The sequence below is a fragment of the Anopheles stephensi genome, chromosome 3, assembly GCF_013141755.1.
Source record: "Anopheles stephensi strain Indian chromosome 3, UCI_ANSTEP_V1.0, whole genome shotgun sequence".
Lineage (NCBI taxonomy): Eukaryota > Metazoa > Arthropoda > Insecta > Diptera > Culicidae > Anopheles > Anopheles stephensi.
Genome location: NC_050203.1, coordinates 2865003 through 2883792, shown reverse-complemented (window position 1 = coordinate 2883792; position 18790 = coordinate 2865003). Strand labels below are relative to the sequence as shown.

At 55.2% G+C, this 18790-nt stretch overlaps 1 protein-coding gene across 1 annotated transcript; it reads right to left on the bottom strand.

Moving 5' to 3' along the window:
- Positions 1–63: 63 nt before the first annotated feature.
- Positions 64–18656, bottom strand: LOC118512966 (midasin). The gene is given in 10 exon segments (XM_036058192.1): positions 64–445; positions 514–1303; positions 1386–3833; positions 3880–6562; positions 6565–10959; positions 11026–12013; positions 12015–15467; positions 15540–18015; positions 18083–18333; positions 18427–18656. Coding segments are annotated over 10 exon segments (17760 nt in total). The 5' UTR covers positions 18520–18656; the 3' UTR covers positions 64–262.
- Between the last annotated feature and the right edge of the window lie 134 nt (positions 18657–18790).

The window sequence follows — 18790 nt, the reverse complement described above, 5'->3', positions numbered from 1 at the left end:
GTTGTTCTGTATTTGAAATTGCTGATTATATGCAAAACAAATCATTTTCTTAACTCCATTAAATGCTTAAATTTTATGCTACTGATTTATTTATACGATATTCATCGTACATATTTTCTCTGCTTTGACTCTTCAAGCTCAATAGGTCTTGGCCCGCCCTTACAGGCTCCCTTACTAGGCCGTCCACGGACAGTCCTGCCGTGCATATTAACATAAGCAACGTTTTACTTAAAACTATCCCCAGCACCATCGAGTAAATAGCTTACTGCTCGCTATTTACTAATTCGAACCACTGTCTCATCGCATCGCTCAACACCATTGGAAGCTGGCCCAAATCCCTCACGATCACGTAGTACGGGAACGGGAAAACGTCCAGGTACGACTGCATGATAATCTGCGAACTGTCCGCCGTGAAGAGAGGCACCCGCACATCCATTATTGAATGCTACCAGCGACAAGAAAGATGATTTATAAACAAAATCCTGCAAACAAGGGGACCTGCTTCGCACTTACGTTGTTGTCCGGATTATCAATGATAATGTACACGATGAAGATCCTTTGCAGTCGGGCCAGCTTCACCGCATTCTTCACCTCCTTCTCGCCTTCGCTGTAGATATTCCGCCCGTCGCTCAGTACCAGCAGCAAATGCTCGAACACTCCATTGTCCGAGCCCGACCCATCCTCCGCGCTGAACGTTCGCACAAACTTGAGCAGTTCCGCGATGCGGCTCTGGTTCTGCGCAAAGTTCAGCGCACTGATCAGCTTCGGACCATCAAACTGATCCGAATGCTTCAACAGTATCCGCGGCTTCTCGCCGAACGACATCACGTTCAAGCGGCCGCTCTCGAGCAGTGAGAGCGCTTGCGACACCAACGAAATCGCCTGCAGCGTCAGATCCTTGGAATTGTTGTGGTCCATCGATTTCGAATCGTCGATCGCGATCGTAATCTTGTAGTCGCGCTGCGCGGGCTTCGTACGGCGCAACCAGATCTTGTCCTTGCGGAACTGGGACGCTATGTAGGGGATGATTTTCTTCATGTTTATCCTACGACCCGTGCGATAGTCTCCCTTCAACCGGGTGCATTTCGTCGGTTCCAGGATCAACCGCAGCTGCTCGCAAAGATCGCGCGCACTGGGCAGCATCTTGTGGGATATCTGCTGCCACCGCTCGAACGCTTCATGATCACCGGCACCGTCCTGCAGAATGGACGACTGCATTTCCGATTCGACCATCTTGCGCATCTCGAGCTGCTCGGACGTACTCGGCTCATCGGGGAGCGTTATATCGTGCAGGATCTCGAATCTGTAACGATAGGAACAATCCTCAGTGCCGGTGCTCACCTCTCTCACAAAGGTCTGCCGAAAGGAAGTCGCGCAATACTTACATCGTGTGCGCAACCGTGTCGTCCCCGCGCGCCACCATCGCCGTGGGAACTATTTCTCCCTCCACTTCCGCGTTCGTCTCCGTTTCCATCCTTTCCTTCATCGTGTTTGGATCCTTTTTGGCCGGTTTATCTTTTTTGTTTTCGTTTTTCTCACTCTCCAAAAGCTCCGCCTCTTCCAGCTCCTCGTCTTGCGGTGGTTCATCCTCCTCCATCAGCTGGTCGGCACCCTCCTCCTCCTCCTCATCCTCCTCCTTACCTTCCTTGGCCTCTTCCTGCTTCTTTTCCTGATGCTGAACCTGCTTCGATTGCTCCTCCGTTGCGTTATCCATGATAGTTTTATCGCTACTCTTTGCATCCTTAACGTGCTGGAACTCATCGTCTTTCGAGTTCTCCTCCTTCTCGTCTTCCTCCTTGTCCAACTCCTCCTCTTCCTGTTCCGGCCGCTCGTCTCGATTCAGTTGATCGACCGTTTTCAGTCGCTTCTTCTCCGCCCGATCGGGATCACCCAGCGAACGATCGTCATCCGTGTGACCCTGCTTGCGGCGCTGCTGCTTCTGCTCCTGGCGCTCCTTTTGCTCATCGTTACGGGTGCGCGTTTCCTTCGACTCCGCAATACCGCGGTGACCCTTGTCGGATTGCTCATTTTCAGCCTGCCCGACACCCTCCTTATCCTCACCGGTGTCCTGCTCGTCGAGCTCGTGCTCCTGTTTCGCTTCCGGCTTATCGTTGGCCACCTGATCGCTCGTACCTTTGTTCTCTGCATCTGGCATCGCTTCGACACGATCCTCCTCCGTGCGCTTGTCGCGCGCCTCGTGATGTTCCTCATTTTCTGCTGCTCGCTTTTTCTGCTGCTCGTCTTCCTGCTTCTCGTCCTCTTCGCCCCCTTCGGGTTGTTCGTCCTTCCTTTCTTCTTCGCCCGGAACTTGCTGCTCGGCATTGTCCTTGTTCGGATCTTCTTCCGGCGCGGGAGGCTCATCGGCATGCTTGTCGGCAGCGTCCGGGTCTTCCTCCTCGTCCGAAGAATCGACACCATTTTCGTTCGCCGGATTATCCGCTTTATCTTCTTCGCCCTTCTCGTCCTCCTGTTCCTCCTCATCCTCCTGCTCGGCGCCGTCCGCCTTCATTGCATCGATGTCGAACGGATTTTCCTGCTCTTCATCATTGCCATCCTTCTGCCTCTCGTTGCCATCCAAATTGACATCCTCATCCAGATCGAGCTCTTCCGGCTCCGGCGGTTCTTCCAGCTCGTTGTGGTAAGGATTCTCCTGCTCCTCCTCCTCCTGGCCCTCGTTCTCGTTCATATCGTTGATGTCTTTCGGTTTTCGCTTTTTCTTATCGTCCTTCACCGGTTCCTGATCGATCGCGTCCATTCCATCCTCCTGCTGAGTGTCATCGCCCTGCTGCTGCTTGTCCTTCTCCGAGCCCAGATCATTGTGCCGCTCGTCCTTCTCGTTTGCCCCAGCCCCATCTTCCTCCTCCTCCATGCTGTTATCATTTTCCTCCTCTTCCGGCTTTTCTTCATCGTCGCCCCAGATCTGATCGTCCAGCTTTTCCGCACCCTCCTCCGTTTCGCCCATCTGCTTGTCAATCTCCTCGTCTTCATCCTTTTCCTCCTCCGAATCGGAACCCTCCGGGCGCTCCATATCTTGCAGCTTGGAATCGAAATCCTCGCTCATGTCGATTCCCTTTTCCTCCTTATTGTCCTTCTCCTCGTCCTGCTTTTCCTTCTCCGAGCCCGGCTTTCGGGCATCGTCCAGCTGATCTTCCGATTCGATCTTGTGCGACGCATCCTTCTCACCTTCGCCATCTTCGAAGCCAAACTTTTCGCCCTGATCACCATCACCGTTTTCCTGGTCGCCGTTCTGTTCCTTCGCCTCGTCTCCCAGCAAGTCTTTCGGCACGCAGAAGCCCTTCGTGCCCAGCTCGATAAAGACGGTCAGCATAACGGACAGCATTTTGGTGCAGATTTTATGTGCGCCCAGCTGCTGTATGAGATAGTATTCGACGAGCAGATTGTACTGTTCGAGAATCGGTACCAGTCGCGTGAGCTTTACGATCAGCGTGCGCAACCGGGCACTGTCGTCGGCACCAGTTGCATCCTGAGTTTGCTCCAGCTGTACCAACAAGCTGCTTAGTTTTCCCACTACTCTTGAAATGTTTAGCGTTTTCAAGTCACCCAGCAGGTCGGCGTTGATCTTTTGCTTCAGGTGTTGCTCCTGCAGGTTGTATTGGTCCGATTCGTCTTCGCCGTCTTCGCCGTCTTCAGCCTCGTTGCCGTCAGTGTTCGCACCGTTGGCTGGTTGTCCATTCTCCTTACACTCAGGTTCGGGCGCTATTTCCGAATATTTCTTGTAGATCGTTTGCATAGCTATCAGCAGAGAGTGGATAATGTTCTCGATCTCATTGTTCACACTCTCCTCGTCGAATGAGCTCTCCACAGCGACGATGCTTTCCGCGGTCGATGTTGCGTCCGCACGCACCATCCTGCTTGTACTGCTCAAAGCGTTGCAGTAACTCCACTATCGATTGGCCATACACGGAACAACTAGCCGGCCCATCATCACCAGCAGCGTTGGAGAATTTGAATGCATCCGTCAACGAATTGAGTTTCTCCCTTACATCCGCCAACTTGCTCTCGAGAGTCACAATCTGGTCACGCATACAGTAAGAATCGTTGGCAACCTTTGCAAGCTCTTCGTTCAACTCAACCGTCCGTTTGAGTGCGTCCTGCGACAGCTTAGCAATCCTACCAAACTCTTCCGACTCCCGATAGAAACATCCTTCCGGTGCACCGAGCGGCGGACTCGTCTCAAGCAACTGCAGCTCGTCGTCCGTTTGATTTGGTGCCGAAGCAAGCAGCATCTGGAACTGTTCCAGCACCAGACGGGCATCCAGAGCGCATCGTCGCACTACCTCCAACCGCTGGCGATATGCACGGAACCGTAGGCCATCATCATCATCTTTCGACCGCTCCTCCTCCAGGCATGTGCTTAGCTGGTAAAGGTTCGCAATTAGCTCACGCAACTGGAACACGTTGGCAACCATCTCCGATAAGGCCTTGCGTTGGTTCTGCACCAACAGGAACATGTCGATCGAGAAGCCCTTGATGCGATCCACATTGATCGGACCAGCAATATCGCCGTCCGGCTGCATCATAACCTTCGCCAACAGTTTGATTTTGAACACGCACTTGGCGTAGTACAGGTTGAGCTTGTCGTTCAGGAACACGATGTGCTGATCCACCTTCCGATACTTGGAAGCGTGCGTCAACAGCTCCAGGCTGAAGGGTTGTATCGTCGGATCCACCGGATCAGCACCTCCAATCGCTGCCTCCACCAACCCTGTCCGGTAGCTCAGCCCCAGCACGGTAAGCGTTTTGTAAAAGTCCGCCAGCGCCTTCCGCTTCTGGTTCAATATTTGCTTTGCTTGAGACTTCTGTTTCGGGCGCGGTTGGGTACGATCCACCTCCAGGCCCCGCAGGTACTCGATCGTTTCTATCTGCTCGTGCATAAAGCTGTCCAAACCGTACACCAGCCCAGGGAACGGTGCGTGAAGGATCGCCTCCCGACACACGTTACGGGCGGTCGAGAAGAAGCGATCGATTTTCTGGAACAGCTGCACAGACCCGGGCTGACTGGCGCCGCTCGTATTCATAGCCGCTGCGCCGGCTGCATCATCCGCAACCGAAAACCGATCCATCAGCTTCCTCGGAGCCATGAAGCTCTTCACATCCACCATGTAGTACGTCACTTTCGCCTCGGACCGCAACACCTTCACCTTCTGCTCGTCGGCATCGTTGATCTCCTTGGCCGGATCTTTGGGCGAGAAGACGGTCGCGACGCGGGCAGCAAGTTCCGTCTCAAACTCCTTCAGGAACTTGTGCAGCTGGCGGTGCACGCGCGCGATGTTGTTGCGCATGCTAAAGTACGACAGGTCCTTATTGAAGGATTCTATCTTTACGAAGTCCTTCAGCTTCTTCTCTATCGGGGCTCGCTTCGTGCGGATGTGCTCCTCAATCTCGTCCGCGAACTGATCGAAGTACAGGTGAATGTTGTAGAGCGCAGCGATTAGCGTATCGCGCTTCGCCTTGTCGCAACCGAAGCGTTCCTCGTCCAGATAGTGCAGGTACTGCTCGAACGACTTCATCACACGCAATCGCAAACCATACTCGGCATAGTTCGATGACTCCATGAACTGCTTCAACACCCGAATGACATCCCCGATCGTTACGCCGGCCGCAGAGTCCTCCGAATCGTCCGCACCCTCCGCCTCGTCCTCGTCCAGCAGCTCCTGCTCGCCGTAACACTTTTCCACCTTGCTGTAGTCAAGCAGATGGGTCAGTTTGCCCTTGCGCGTCGCTCCCGCTTGCAGGTACTCGTGCAGCAGATTGTACATGAAGAACCAGTACCGGTAAGCCTTGGACCGCACGTGTTCCAGCGTGCGGGACAAACATTCGCGCCAGTACTGTAGCTCCATCCGCATCCAGCGATGGATGTATTCCACCACTTCGCGCTCCAGCTCGCGCATATTGTTGCCCCGGTGAGCGACGGCATTCCACTCGTCCAGCTTTTGCCGCAACAGTTGCAGCCCCGTACTGAATCGCACAATCGGTGCGGTCGATGGTAGGCCGAGAATGCGCTGCATGATCATCAGGATGTCCAGCAGCACCGCATGATCGGGCCACTCCCGCAACAGTTCCTGAACGCGTTTTTCGACGAGCTTCAACACCTTCACGCACTGCAACACCTCCGGGATGTTGGCATCGGTGTAGAAATTGTAGCTCGTGGACAGATAGGAGCCTCCCTTGGTTTTGCGCTCGATCTGACCCACCTCCAGCCGATCGTCGTACCGCTCCTGCAGCAATCCGACCGCCAAACTCAACGCGCCGTACGCCACTTCATCGAACTCGCTGCCGATCGCGGGTTCGTACCTTTGCACGATTTGATTGAAAATCTCCAGCTTCGTCTCGAAAGGCTTCACAAAGTCCATGGACACGGTTCCGCCCTCCCCGCCAGCCACCCCGTTCACATCCGGATGGTAGTAGCACGATCGCGTGTACCTTGCCATCAGCATGATGAAACTCTCGCAAATCAGCGCATAATCCTCGTCGCCTATCGTATCGGCCGGTTTCTCCTTCCGCACCGGTGCCCTGATGATCTGCTCCAGCGTATCGTTTGGATAAACTCCGCAAAGTCCTCATCGACGTAGTTGGGGAACATTTCGCTAATCTCGCGCTGCGCAATCACGTCCTCGCTCTCTTCCTCGCAGTGCGACTTGGTCAGATATAGGCTGTCCTCTTCCGCCTGCCGCTTCCGACGCACATGTTCCTGCTTCTGCCACACCTGGTTGCAAACGTTCACGATACGGTCGAGCTCGGCAAACGATCGCTTGCCAACAGCTCGCTCGACCATTATCTTGTTCGACACCTCCTGCAGGCGCGCCTTCAACAGCCGGAAGTAGGATTGCTCCGGCTGGACCAGCCTTTCCATCACCGAGTAGATGTTCACCTTATGGCGATCGTCAAACAGTTCGAGCGGGTTCGCGCACGGGAACTGTACGAACTTGGTCAGCAGCTTGCTCAGCGCCCGACCCTCGCTTAGATCGTAATACGCTCCATTCGCTTTCTGCTCGATCGTGACCCGCCTGGCAGACAGACAGTGGCGCAGCCCGTTCAGCCCGTACCGGAACGTGGCGATCGAGTTGCACAACGGGGCCAAAAAGTCGCGATAGTAAGGATCGTAACGCTTCAGCGTGTGATGCTCGAACTGGACCGCGATGTCGTTCCACACATCGATCTGCGTTACCAGCTCGGACACCTTCAGCAGGAAGGATTGCGTGTGGTTCCGATTGTTGACCGCACTCTGCATGTCCACGGCGTAATCGAGACACTGGACGATCGATTTCAGCAGGTTTGCCATCGTGGCCGGATGACAGCAGGACAGCAGGAAATGGTTCACATCGCGCACCAGCTCCGCGTACAGCGCGCCGTCCTCCGGGCGCAGCGCTACCTTGCGCTTCAAATGTTGCTCCTTGGCCTTCAACCTTTCAATCTCACCGAGAAACAGGCGACGATTGTGTTCGCCCAGCCGACGATAGTTCATCGTCACGGACATGCAATCGTACGTGCGGACTAGCAGCTCCAGCAGCTCAACGTCTTCCAGGAGGTACCGCTTCTTGAGGCGGCTCTTTTCGACCGGATCGAGCAGCGGCAGAAATACGTACAAATTCATCTCCAGCGTGCCGGTAAGCGTGCGCAGTAGAGACGCCGTCCGCCACTCACGATCACGATCGTCTGCGTACGGTGGCTGCTGCTGTTGTGCTGCTTGCTCGTGATACTGGCGCAACAGTTGCACGATGGCGAGGAAATCATTTACAAACGGATGCGTCCCATCGCTCGCCACACTACTACTGTCCTGCTGCCGCACAATATAATCGAGCTCCTTTAACAGCTTGCCGGCCGCAACACTAGCCACCTGCAGATGACTGCTTTCCGCACGAAAGTCTCTGGCAAGCACACGAGAGTTGCCCCACAGAATGGTAGCGATTGTCCCCAGCGTATGACGCCAGTCGGGTAGCTCACCCAGCCCCGTCACTCGGAATCCGGCCGAACCCTTGCCTAAAACGATCGACAAACAGGCCGTCGTGAGCAGGGCGCCCCGGAAGCTGCTCGTAACCTTGTCGGCCGCATCCGGCTCATGGTTGTTGTGGTGCGTCTCGTAAGCTTCCGCGCTTTCGACATTATGGCAAACGTTGCGCTGAACGGCCAGTGAGCTTAGTTCGAGCCGCTCCAGCGCGCTACAGAATGTGTGCCAGTAAGTGCTGATAGTGCGATACAGCTGGGGCGGAACAATCGCCAACAGCTGCTCAAATGGCACCCCGTCCATCAACGCTAGCAACGACCGGAACGCGCCGAGCGCTACACGATGCTCTGCCTCGGCTTGTGACCTGATCGCACCGAGTGCATCGATTCCCAGCGAACGCACGGCAAGCGCAAAATCCATCCGAATGTTGGGCTGCTGATTGCGGGCCCGTGACGCTAGCAACACCTTGTACACGAAGTACTCGAGCAGCGGCAACCGTTCCAGCTCGTATCGGCTTGCCGTGGGCAGGCATTCCGGTTGGGGTAACGCTTTCGCCTCCTTTTCGTATGCAGAAATCGCATCGATGATGTGCTTCCAGCTGTCTTCCCTAATTTCTTCCCCTTGTGCACCGCGTTGGGACATGATCAATTGATAGTATCGCTTCAGTGGTTCCTTTCCCGCCGGTTCAAGCGCTGCCAGCTCGTCGGCATTCGTATCGTCTTCCTCCTGTTCAACCGCCCAACCGTGATCACGACGCTCAAACATCAGCGCTAACAGCGTTCGCTTCAGATCGACCGTTTTCGCACTATTCACTACCGCCACGCGTCGCACAAACTGCTCGTACGTGTGGCGTTTGCTCAGCCTCGGTACCAATCGCATTCCATCGGCAAGGTTCGCAAACTTCACAGTCTTGTCCACCTGTTCGGCGGTGTACAGTGGCAAGTAGTCGAGGAACCGTTTTCCGTACACCTTCCGGATCGCAAGTAGCGGATGGGTTAGCTCCGTGATGGATTGGCGTAGAGCTTCACGCACACCGTCGCCATCGCTGTTCGATCCGTGCTCGAGCAGACTTAAGCAGTGCTTTTCGACCCACTGGAAGTGGAGCGTAAGACTATCCAGCAAACCAACCTTTAGCTCCTTGTTTTCGTACATCCTTCGATGGGAAAGCTCAATCAGTCGATTGATCCATTGGGTGGAGAGGATCAAGCGCACGTACAGCTCGTCACTCATCGGCAGTTTGCTCAACGTTTGCACAACCATCGGCCGGTAGTGGGTGAGGAATGCGTGCAGCATCAGCAGCAATCCGTTGCCAATGCCGTCGTTGATCAGCTTGTCGTTCACCGCCTTCGAGTAGGAGAGTAGATCGATCTGGCTCAGCTTTGTTACCGCGCCTGTTTCGACTGGTGAGAGAATCGTGTTCAGCAGTAGCTCGCTGCTCACCTTCCGCGGATCGAGCGTGCTGCTGCTGATGGTCTGATAATCTCGGATCCTTGGGAACAGGATCCGATTCCAGGGCAGATCTCCCGTGGCTGCGGATTGCGGTACTTGCTGCTGCACAACCGCACACAGCACTTCATTCAGCTTGCCGATCAGCTCCTTACTCACATGCACTTCCGCCGGCACTACGATTTCTTCCGGTTCTGCTTTAAACTTTGCCTTCCTCGTCGAACTTGCGGGTTGCAGCGGGAACTTTATGCCGGATGATGCTGGTGCTGCATCCCAGTCCCGTTTGTGCTTTCCTTCATCGCCTTTCCCATCCATTCCGGTAACATCTACCTGAATACCAGCTCCGTTTGCAGCTGGACGTAGCTCCTGTTTATCGACTTCCTTTTTCTCGCCAACTGCATCGCCGATGGCTGTCCGCAGATAGGCTGCACGCAGTTCGATGTCAGCTCGCGAACTGATTTCGTACAAGAAGTACAGCAGATACTTTAGGCCGTTGCTGCTCACCTGATCGCCAAACGATTCGAATCCACGCGATATATCTGCCAGCACTCTAGCGCCGTCCAACCCTTCGATGTAACCACGCAGCAGTGCTAGGAAGGGTTCTGCCTGCAGCTTAACACGGGCCAGTTTTGTCAGACTACCGGCGTGAAGGGTAACGTTTGCAAAGCGCACCGCACTCTTCCGCACCGTGACCGTTTCGAGCACCTGCTCGATCGTCTCCTTCAGCGCGTTCCGATAGTAATCCAATCCATAGCCCAGCAGATCCACGTTGGACGGCCGCACGTACACGTCCATCGCACTCAGCTTCAGACAGTCGACGCTACGATTCATTCCCTGCCTCTGTAGATTCTGTGCCATAAGCTGAGCGAACCGTACCAGGTGCGCCACTCCGAACGGGCTAAACTGCTCCGACTGGCCCGCACTTTTCCTCAGCTCCGTGTGGATCGAGAGGCATGCCTCGATGAGATACGGTTCGCGGATTCCATTCGCAAATACAAGCCGCCGCAAATCGTCCTCCTCGTACGCGTCTCGATTTGCAAAGGCCAGCTCGATGCAGCGATTCCTCATCGCACGCGAGATTTCTCCATGCTTCGGATCCAAGGTAAGGAAGGCTTGGAAGTTCGGATGTCTTGCCACCACTTCCGCCGTCGTTTCGTCGCTGGCGGCATCTTCCGTCCGGACCGTTCCTTTCTCCGATATCATGAGTGCACCGTTCGGTTCGAACACGGGGTTTAGCCGGTCAAGCACGGCGGACGAGCAGAGGTTCACGTGCTCGAGACAGATGTGTTGTCCGGTGCGAAGACATTTCACCACCTTCGAATCGACCCACTCAAAATGGCCACCGGTATTGAGTGTCTGCACCTGCCGGGAGAGATAGTCCAACTTTTCCAGCACGCCGAACATTCGCTTCAGTCGGTTGATTGCGGTGTTCGATGCGCCGTACTGCACGACAAGCGCGGAGATCACCTTCTGCAGGGCGCTGAGACGTTTTCGGAACAGCACCATCTCACCGGTCTGCAGCGGGCTGGTAATGTTGGAGGTGAAGGCTAAAATGATGAGGGAGGATCGATTAAATCGCTATTTTACCTCAAATAACTTGCTTTTCTACTCACCAGCAGCACCTTGGCTCAGATGTTCGTACTTCTCCCAACATTCCAGCAAGGACAGCACAGCTCCTCTCCCGGAACCGTCTCGCAACAGCAACTCCTTTACCCTTTTCCGCAGCGCAGTCTCCACCAGGGCGGCCATCTGCTCCAGATGTCGATTGAAATCAAACTGCTGAAAGCTCCCGGTTACCGTGTCGTCTATCGTGTCCACCTGGTAGAAGGCGTCGGCCAGCGCCGAATGTAGTGCGATCACTTTCGTCTTACCGCAATCACCTGGACCGCACAGGATGACCGGTTTCTCGAGCTGCACACACTCCGCCACACTTTTCAGCAGTTCCAGCTGGCTGGCAAGAACCAGCGTCGAATTGGCTCCGGCAGCACCGGCCAATGACGGTTGTTTGCCTGCAGCTAGCGGCAGCTCTTCGGCGCCTTCCAGCGAATGGTAGCCGCCCTTCCGGAGGACAATATCCCCAAGGTACAGCTTGTCATCCGTCCAGTACAAACCAACGTCCTGCGATACGCGCTCCAGCTCGTCTCCGTCGCAGTGGAACACTTCCGAAAACGCCGTCACGATGTACCGTTTGTCCAGATCGGCACGCATCCGTTGGTAGTAGACGAGTTTCATCTTTTCGAAAAGCACCACCAACAGCTGCTGCTTCGGGCCGTCGGTCGTGGCGTCGGCTTGCGGCACTACGAACCCGCAGCTCTCGCTGAAGAACAGCTCGCACCAGCGTAGAATGTCGCGAAGATTCGCCTCGAATGGGCCACCTTTGTAGCCAAACTCCAGGCTTGCCAGTCCGGTCTCTAGCCGTTCCGAGAAAGCGACCATTCTTTCGGCCAGATCGAACCTCACCCCTTCCTGCCGCTCCGTGTTCCGCCGGTCGAAGTAACTTACAGCCGAAGATGGCGACAACCCTTCCACCTTCAGCAGCTGCTCGCCGAGCGTGTTGAACTTCTGGCCATACTTGCTCCCGACGACGTGCAGTAAATCTCGGCCGCTCCAACTTCCTCAGGTACACCTTCGTGAATCGATTCAGGAAGGACTGCGGCAACCCCTTACGGCCTCCGCCCTGTCGCAGTGGGTTCTGGGCAGCAAATATCCTCGTTCGCTTGCCCAGCCGGAAGGTTTTGTTCAACTCCGCGATGTACACCTCCCCGCGATGGTCCAGAATTGCGTTCAAGCCCTCGAGCACACTTTGCGGTGCCAAATTCAGCTCGTCCAGAAGAATCCAAGTGTTGCGACGGGCTTTCAGTGCGGCCAGCAGTGGGCCATCGCGCCACACAAACGAGCCCAGCGTTGGGCGAGGAGAATCGGACGGTGCACCGCTTTCCGCCCGTTCGTTGCTGCTCACCTCAAGCGATCGGTCGTCCGCCGGGAGATCCGTCCCGAAAAGATCCGCCAGATCGGTGTGCTCGCAGAGATTGATACGCACAACGTCGTAGCCGATTGCGCGAGCAAGGCTTTCAACCAGCGACGTTTTGCCCACCCCAGGCGGACCTTCCAGCAGAATGGCCTTATCGAGGCTTAGCGCCGACAGCAAGCGAAACAGATTCCGCTGAGTGGTCGGTGCAGTGAACATGAAATCCGTGCCCCGTCGACTGCTGGCCTGTTGCGCATTCGATGGGTCCAGTTCGATGTAGAAAGGATGGATACCGAAACGGCTTTCCGTCGAGGTTATCACCGAAAGCCCTCCCGATCCTGCCGTCTGTTGATCGTAATCGATCATATTGATCGTGCCATCCCACTGGAGCAGCTGCTTCATCAGCTTCATCAGCGAACGACGCATCTGGCGCCGTATGGACACGATCTCTTCGTACGTTTCATACGGCAGCATCTCGAGCGAGTCCAGAAACACGGTCTCCAGCCCGTAGATGAGTGCTTCCGGCAGTCCCACGCGTGCTGCATTCTTGGCCACAAAGCCAACCCACGCCAGGATGTCGCGTATACTGAAATTGAGCTTCTCGATCGATTGTTTCAACACCTGCACCTCCTTCACAATCACCCTAGCCACCGAGCCCATGGCATCGTTCGCTGCCGGGAAGGAGCTGCCCGCTTCCATCACCTGTCGACGCAACGTGTTCTCCGCGATGTGTGCCAAATCGTCCTCCGAGTCTGTCGCCCGGCACCATATCTCCGTCAATCGATTTCGCAGCGCGGGCGACAGTTCCTTCTTGCCGAAATCACCGCCCGGATTCATGGTGGCCAGAAACTGGAAACCATCGCGAGCGGTTATGACGAAACCATCGTTGCTGGCCATCGACACTTCATCCGCGATGGCTCCCGTCGACACGCCACCCTTCTCCGCCAGCAGAAGCGTTCGCTCCGGTTCCAGCAAACAGTTCAGCCGCTCAAGTACGGAATCTTCGGCGAGCGAAATTTCGTCCGCAAGGAAAAACCCTCCCTCTTGCATCGAAAGGACCAGAGGCCCGTCGGACCATTCGAAGAGCTGATGTTTCTTGGGAGCACCAGCATCATCGTCCACTGCATCGCCGCGGTCCGATCGGTAAGGACGCAGCCCGCCAAGGAAGTCGGCTCCCTCCGTGTGCATGTGGCAGTTCAGTATTCTAAGCGTTTTTTGCTCGAGCGTGGCCAACAGTTGGCAGACGGTCGTTTTGCCACAGCCCGTTGGACCGACCAGCAGAACCGGTTCGTTAAACTGTAGCGCTTTCGCCGTCAGTACGGCCATACGTCGCATATCAAACGTCCATACGATTCCTTCACCGCCACGCCGCCGCCGCCCCTGCTGCCGCTGCTGCTTTTCTTCCCCATCTGCTGCTTCCTTCGCATCGGCCGCTCCACTCGCCATGACACGCTCCAGAATCGAGCGCGTGACCTTCGACGTCCGTCCCGGCGACAAGCTAAACAGGCACTCTTCCTCCACGCGCTTTCGGAAGTGCGCAAACAGTGCCTCTCGGATGACTTCCGTCTCGAACGAGCTGCGCACCTTGGACGACAGCACGAGATAGCCCTCGTCGATCAGATGCTGATTCCAATCGTAGCTCCGATCTTCGAGCAGCTTCGGATCGGCATACGTGTACCGATTGCCCCATCGGAACAGATCACGCAACGTAAAGTTCTGCTTGGCCGTTGTGCTGCGGCGATTTAGCTGCAGATCCGACATAACCCTCACCATCTTCACCGCGTACGACCGGGGAATGTGGCAACGGCGTTCCAGAATCACTTCCAGCTCGGGCTTGGGAATGTCCGAGAAGTGCAACTCTATGAAGCGATTTTTGAACGCACGCGACAGCATCTTCCGGCCACCGTACAGTCCTGGTGGATTCTGTGTGGCGAAAAGCATGAAGTTGGGGTGCGCTTTCACCACGACCTGCGTCTCCGGGATGAACAGCTCCCGATTGTCGTCCAGCACACGGTTCAGCGCTTCGAGAATGTCGCTCGGGGCCAGATTTAGCTCGTCCAGAATGATCCAGTACCCGTTGCGCATCGCCTCCACCAGCACGCCCTCCCTGAACGTTAGCTTGCCCGTCACGTCAGCCACATACGTGCCGATGTACTCCTGCAGATCCGTGTGCTCGTGGTTGTTAATTCGCAAACAAACATTCCCGCTCCGCTTCGCGATGTACTCGATCAGGCTCGTCTTGCCGGCCGATGTTGGGCCTTGCAGCAGCACCGGCAGCCGTCCGATCGATATGATTCTTGCCAAATCGCGCAGATTGTTGCGCACACTGTCCGTGAGGATGTAGCTCGCACATTCCTGCACCTCGCGCGGACCCTGCTCGATCCAGTAGCCTTCGAACTCGAGCTGCCGCTCTGCGTTCTCCTTCGGGCGAGGAATGGGGGCGAGCGTTTTCACCACAACGCCACTGCTATCCTTCTGCAGCAGCGTTTGCCGTATGAACAGCAGCACCGTCGCGTGCGATTTCAGATCGAGCTGCGTGAGGAAGCTTATGCAGAACGCTTCGTACAGGTTGCGCTCGATCGTACCGCACAAATTCTTGCCACAGATCGATAGTGCACGGCACAGTGTGCGCAGTGAAAACACGGGTCGATTGCCGAGACCATCGTTCAGCTCCAGCTGTGCCATCGCACGCAACCGCCGGTACAGCTTCACCGTGTTCATGATGCGCCCCTTCTGAATGCCCGTCGACGAGAGGTAATCGTTCACCAGAATAAGCAAATCGTTCTCCGCCAGCAGCTCGTCCACAAAGTACTCGGTGAACCGGTTACGAATGCCCACCGGCAGATCCTTCTTGCCTACGTCCGTGCTCGGGTTCATGCAGGCGAAAATGCGAAAGTTGGGGTGACGCTTCACGGGCGTGTAATCGCCACGCTCCAGCAGCACGATGGATCCGTCCGGCTCGAGGATGGTCGACAGGCACTCGAGCGTTTCCGTCGAAGCAAGGTTTATCTCATCCAGCAGTACCCAGTCACCGTTTCGAATGCAGTTGACGAGCGAACCCGGAATGAAGGCGAACGACACGTTGATCTACAAAAACGAGCGGGACATTGTACATTGGTCTGGCAATGTTCTCTGAACTGATGGAACTGCGATACTTACCGAGTTCTTCAGCTGAGCGTCCAATTTCTTGAGCTTCCCTTGCAGAGTGTTCCACTTTTCACGCACATTTTCATCGCCCTTTTCCAGCCCGCTATCCTTGGCGCATTTGCTATCTGGGCCGTTCTGCTTGAGCGATGCTTTTTCCGATATTTTCAGCATCAGCTTCACCAGCACATCGTAATCGCCACTGCCATAGCACTGGGCGACATTGGCAAGAAATTTTTCATTCTTCTGCGCGTTGAACGATCGCCGGAACAGGCGCTCAAATTCGTAGCGCAACGGTGTAACCACAAACCCCAAATCGACCGGCTTGTAGCCACCGACCAGATCCGACACATCCGATTGATTGTTCATGTTGACCACCACCAGCTTGTGGTGGGTTTGGTAGGCCAGATACTGCACCGAGCTCGTTTTTCCCACCCCTGTCTCGCCCACCAGCAGCACGGGCTCGTTCTGCGAGACGGCAACGGCGATTCGTTCCAGCAGACAGGCCGCCGGTCGGGTGAAGGAAAATGTTGGCGCCGGCTCGTCGTACCCTGCGCGGTGCTGCATCGTTTTAACGCGCGACGATGCATTACGGTCCAGCTTTTGCCGCTTGTTTAAGAACCCGCGGTCCGCGTCATTTTCATCGTTCGCTTCGGGTGGTAGCGAACGCTTGAGCACCACACGCCCGACACGAATTTCGCTGCCCACTCCCACTTCCACTGCTGGCTTGTACTCGGCGCACAGATGCTCGCAGCGGCTGGGAAGGATTCCGATTTTCCCCCCAATTCCCGTCACGAGCTTCGTTCGCGGTGGACCATGCGGTATGTGCGAGCAGAACAGATCGACAGCGTTTTGAAACACAAAGTACGCACACTCGGTGCTGGTTGCGGAAAACGATGGATCGGATCGACGGCACAGCTTAATCAGATCGCGGGTCGACACGAGCCGTCTGTTCGAGCCAGACGCGCCAAACTGCATTGCACTTAGCTTTTCGCTGCCTTCCGATTGGAAGCGGGGCAGAGTGTCCTCCGCACCGGTTGCAAGCCCGTCCCCGCTGGCCGCCAGCAAATGTGGCTGCTCCAGCAGTGCCAGCTGATCGGCGGTGAAGTTTTGATCATCCTCCTCGGAATGGCATCCGCTGGAGAAGGTCAAATAAATGTCCACGATTCGTGTCGCCACGGTACGTAGCTTCGGGTAGCGAATGCAGATTATGTCACACAGCTCCTTTCGCGAGAGGGGCACGATAGTGACGGTATAGAGGTACTTCTCCAGCAAACTGTACGTGTTGCACTGTGCCTGCGATACGCCGGCTTTAGCTCCGGAGCGCAGTGTTACAAACAGCTGAAAGCCAGGCATTACACGAACACAGTCACGGAACCCGGGAACGCTTAGATGTCCGTTTTCGAGCAGATTCGTCAGCACCGTGCACACGTCCTGAGTGGCAGAATCCAGATCCTCTAGCAGCAGCCAGTATCCGTACATGACGGCTTGCGTAAGTACACCCGGTTGCCACACAAACTCTCCCGGCGTGTCCGTGCAGCGGTACTGCCCCAGCAGCGTCTTACTATCGGTCTGATCGCCAAGCTGCACTCGCAAGAATCCACTCTTCGGGGCGATCTTCCTGAGTGCATCAATATCGTAATCGAATGTTTCATTTCCGTCGTCTGCTTCTGCCACCTTGGAGCCATTGGTAAGCTTGCGTTTCTTGGTCGTCTCCTCTTGCAACGCCTGACGCTTGTCGCGATCATCTCGCTTCGGCGCCATTCTGCCGGTAGCTTTAGCTAGGTGTTCCACCAGCGACGTTTTCCCACTACCAACCGGTCCCGAAAGACAGATCGCTTTGCCCGATGACACACCGAGGGCAAGATTGCGAAGATTAAGCTTGGTGGAATTCACGCTCACCACCAGATCTGACTCGGACGGCTGTGGAGCTCCCGGTTGCTGCTGTTCCGGGACCTTCTCCTTCTCCGCCATTCGTTGATAGAACCTCACGTTATCCTTATCGAAAATGGGCAACAGTACGTCGCCAACGTTCGTAACGACGTCGCTCTTGTACTGCCAAACGATTTTACCCACACTGGGTGCTGCTTCGTGCGATTCATCTTCCTCCGCTTGAGCAACGAACTGGGCACTCACGCGACTATCCTCCTCCAACAGCACCTCCACCGGTATGCCCTCGTCCAGTGTGTTTAGGTCGGTTTGCAGCATCCCCGCCACGATCGCCATTATGCGGTTCAGATAGTAACGCTTGCGCGGACAGCCGCTGCTATCGAACTGTTCGAAAAATTCCGACCAATTCCAAGCCGAGCGGTAGTAGACCGGATCGGCAAGCAGATACCGGTAGCATGCCTTAATCATCTCTAAACTGGAACCGTCCAGCGGTTGTGCATTTTGCTGCTGTTTGCGTTGTTTCTCCTTCGGTTTATAATCACCATCGTCCATGGTGCGAGCGAACGGGGATGGGTTATTGCGGAAAAACTGCATTGAATACCTACAAAACAGCAGCGTAACGATGAGAACTTTACGCAAGGGAAACGATCGGAATGTAGTACGTTTACCTCAACACATCAGGACACAGTAATATCAGCTTCGATAAGGCAACACACTTCCGGCGATAGGGTTCCACGTCTGCTGCCTTGGAAGCACCTTTCCCTGCGCCACTGGCGACTTGTTCTCGTTCGAACACATGCGTCACAATCAGCAGCAGCATGCTCTGGAACCGGCGTCCAATTTCCTCTGTGTAGCGTTGATTTTCGAGCAACTCACCCAACACATTACAAATATCGTCCATTTGCAGTGAGTTCAACTTCTAATTGGGCAAGAAAAATCGGCATTAGCTGACACATGTTCACAAAAGTGCGAAACATGAACTCCGCACCACACCGCATGCCGATAAACTTACCCTTAACCTAGAAAATGGGCTCAACTCTTTGCACTGCATTTTCTCATGCAAATGCCTCACATTGTGAAGAACTTTATCACCATCGATCTCCATCGTGCACAACGAACGAAACAAAACCAAAAACGAACCCGAAAAATACTGTGAAACTGGAAAATACGGTCAATTTCGTACGACCAACACGCTGACCACTTGAACTTGTCGCAGCCAAAGAAACATGTGCTTCTGTCAAACTGAACGCGTGCACGTGTTTGTAAATAATGGGCGAAACGTCAAATCGAACGCGTTTGTTTTGATAATTAGCCTGTGGGTGTGTGCGTGAAGTGGCCATTTTCAGGGGTGTATCAAGAGGCGCAGTGTTGTGAGT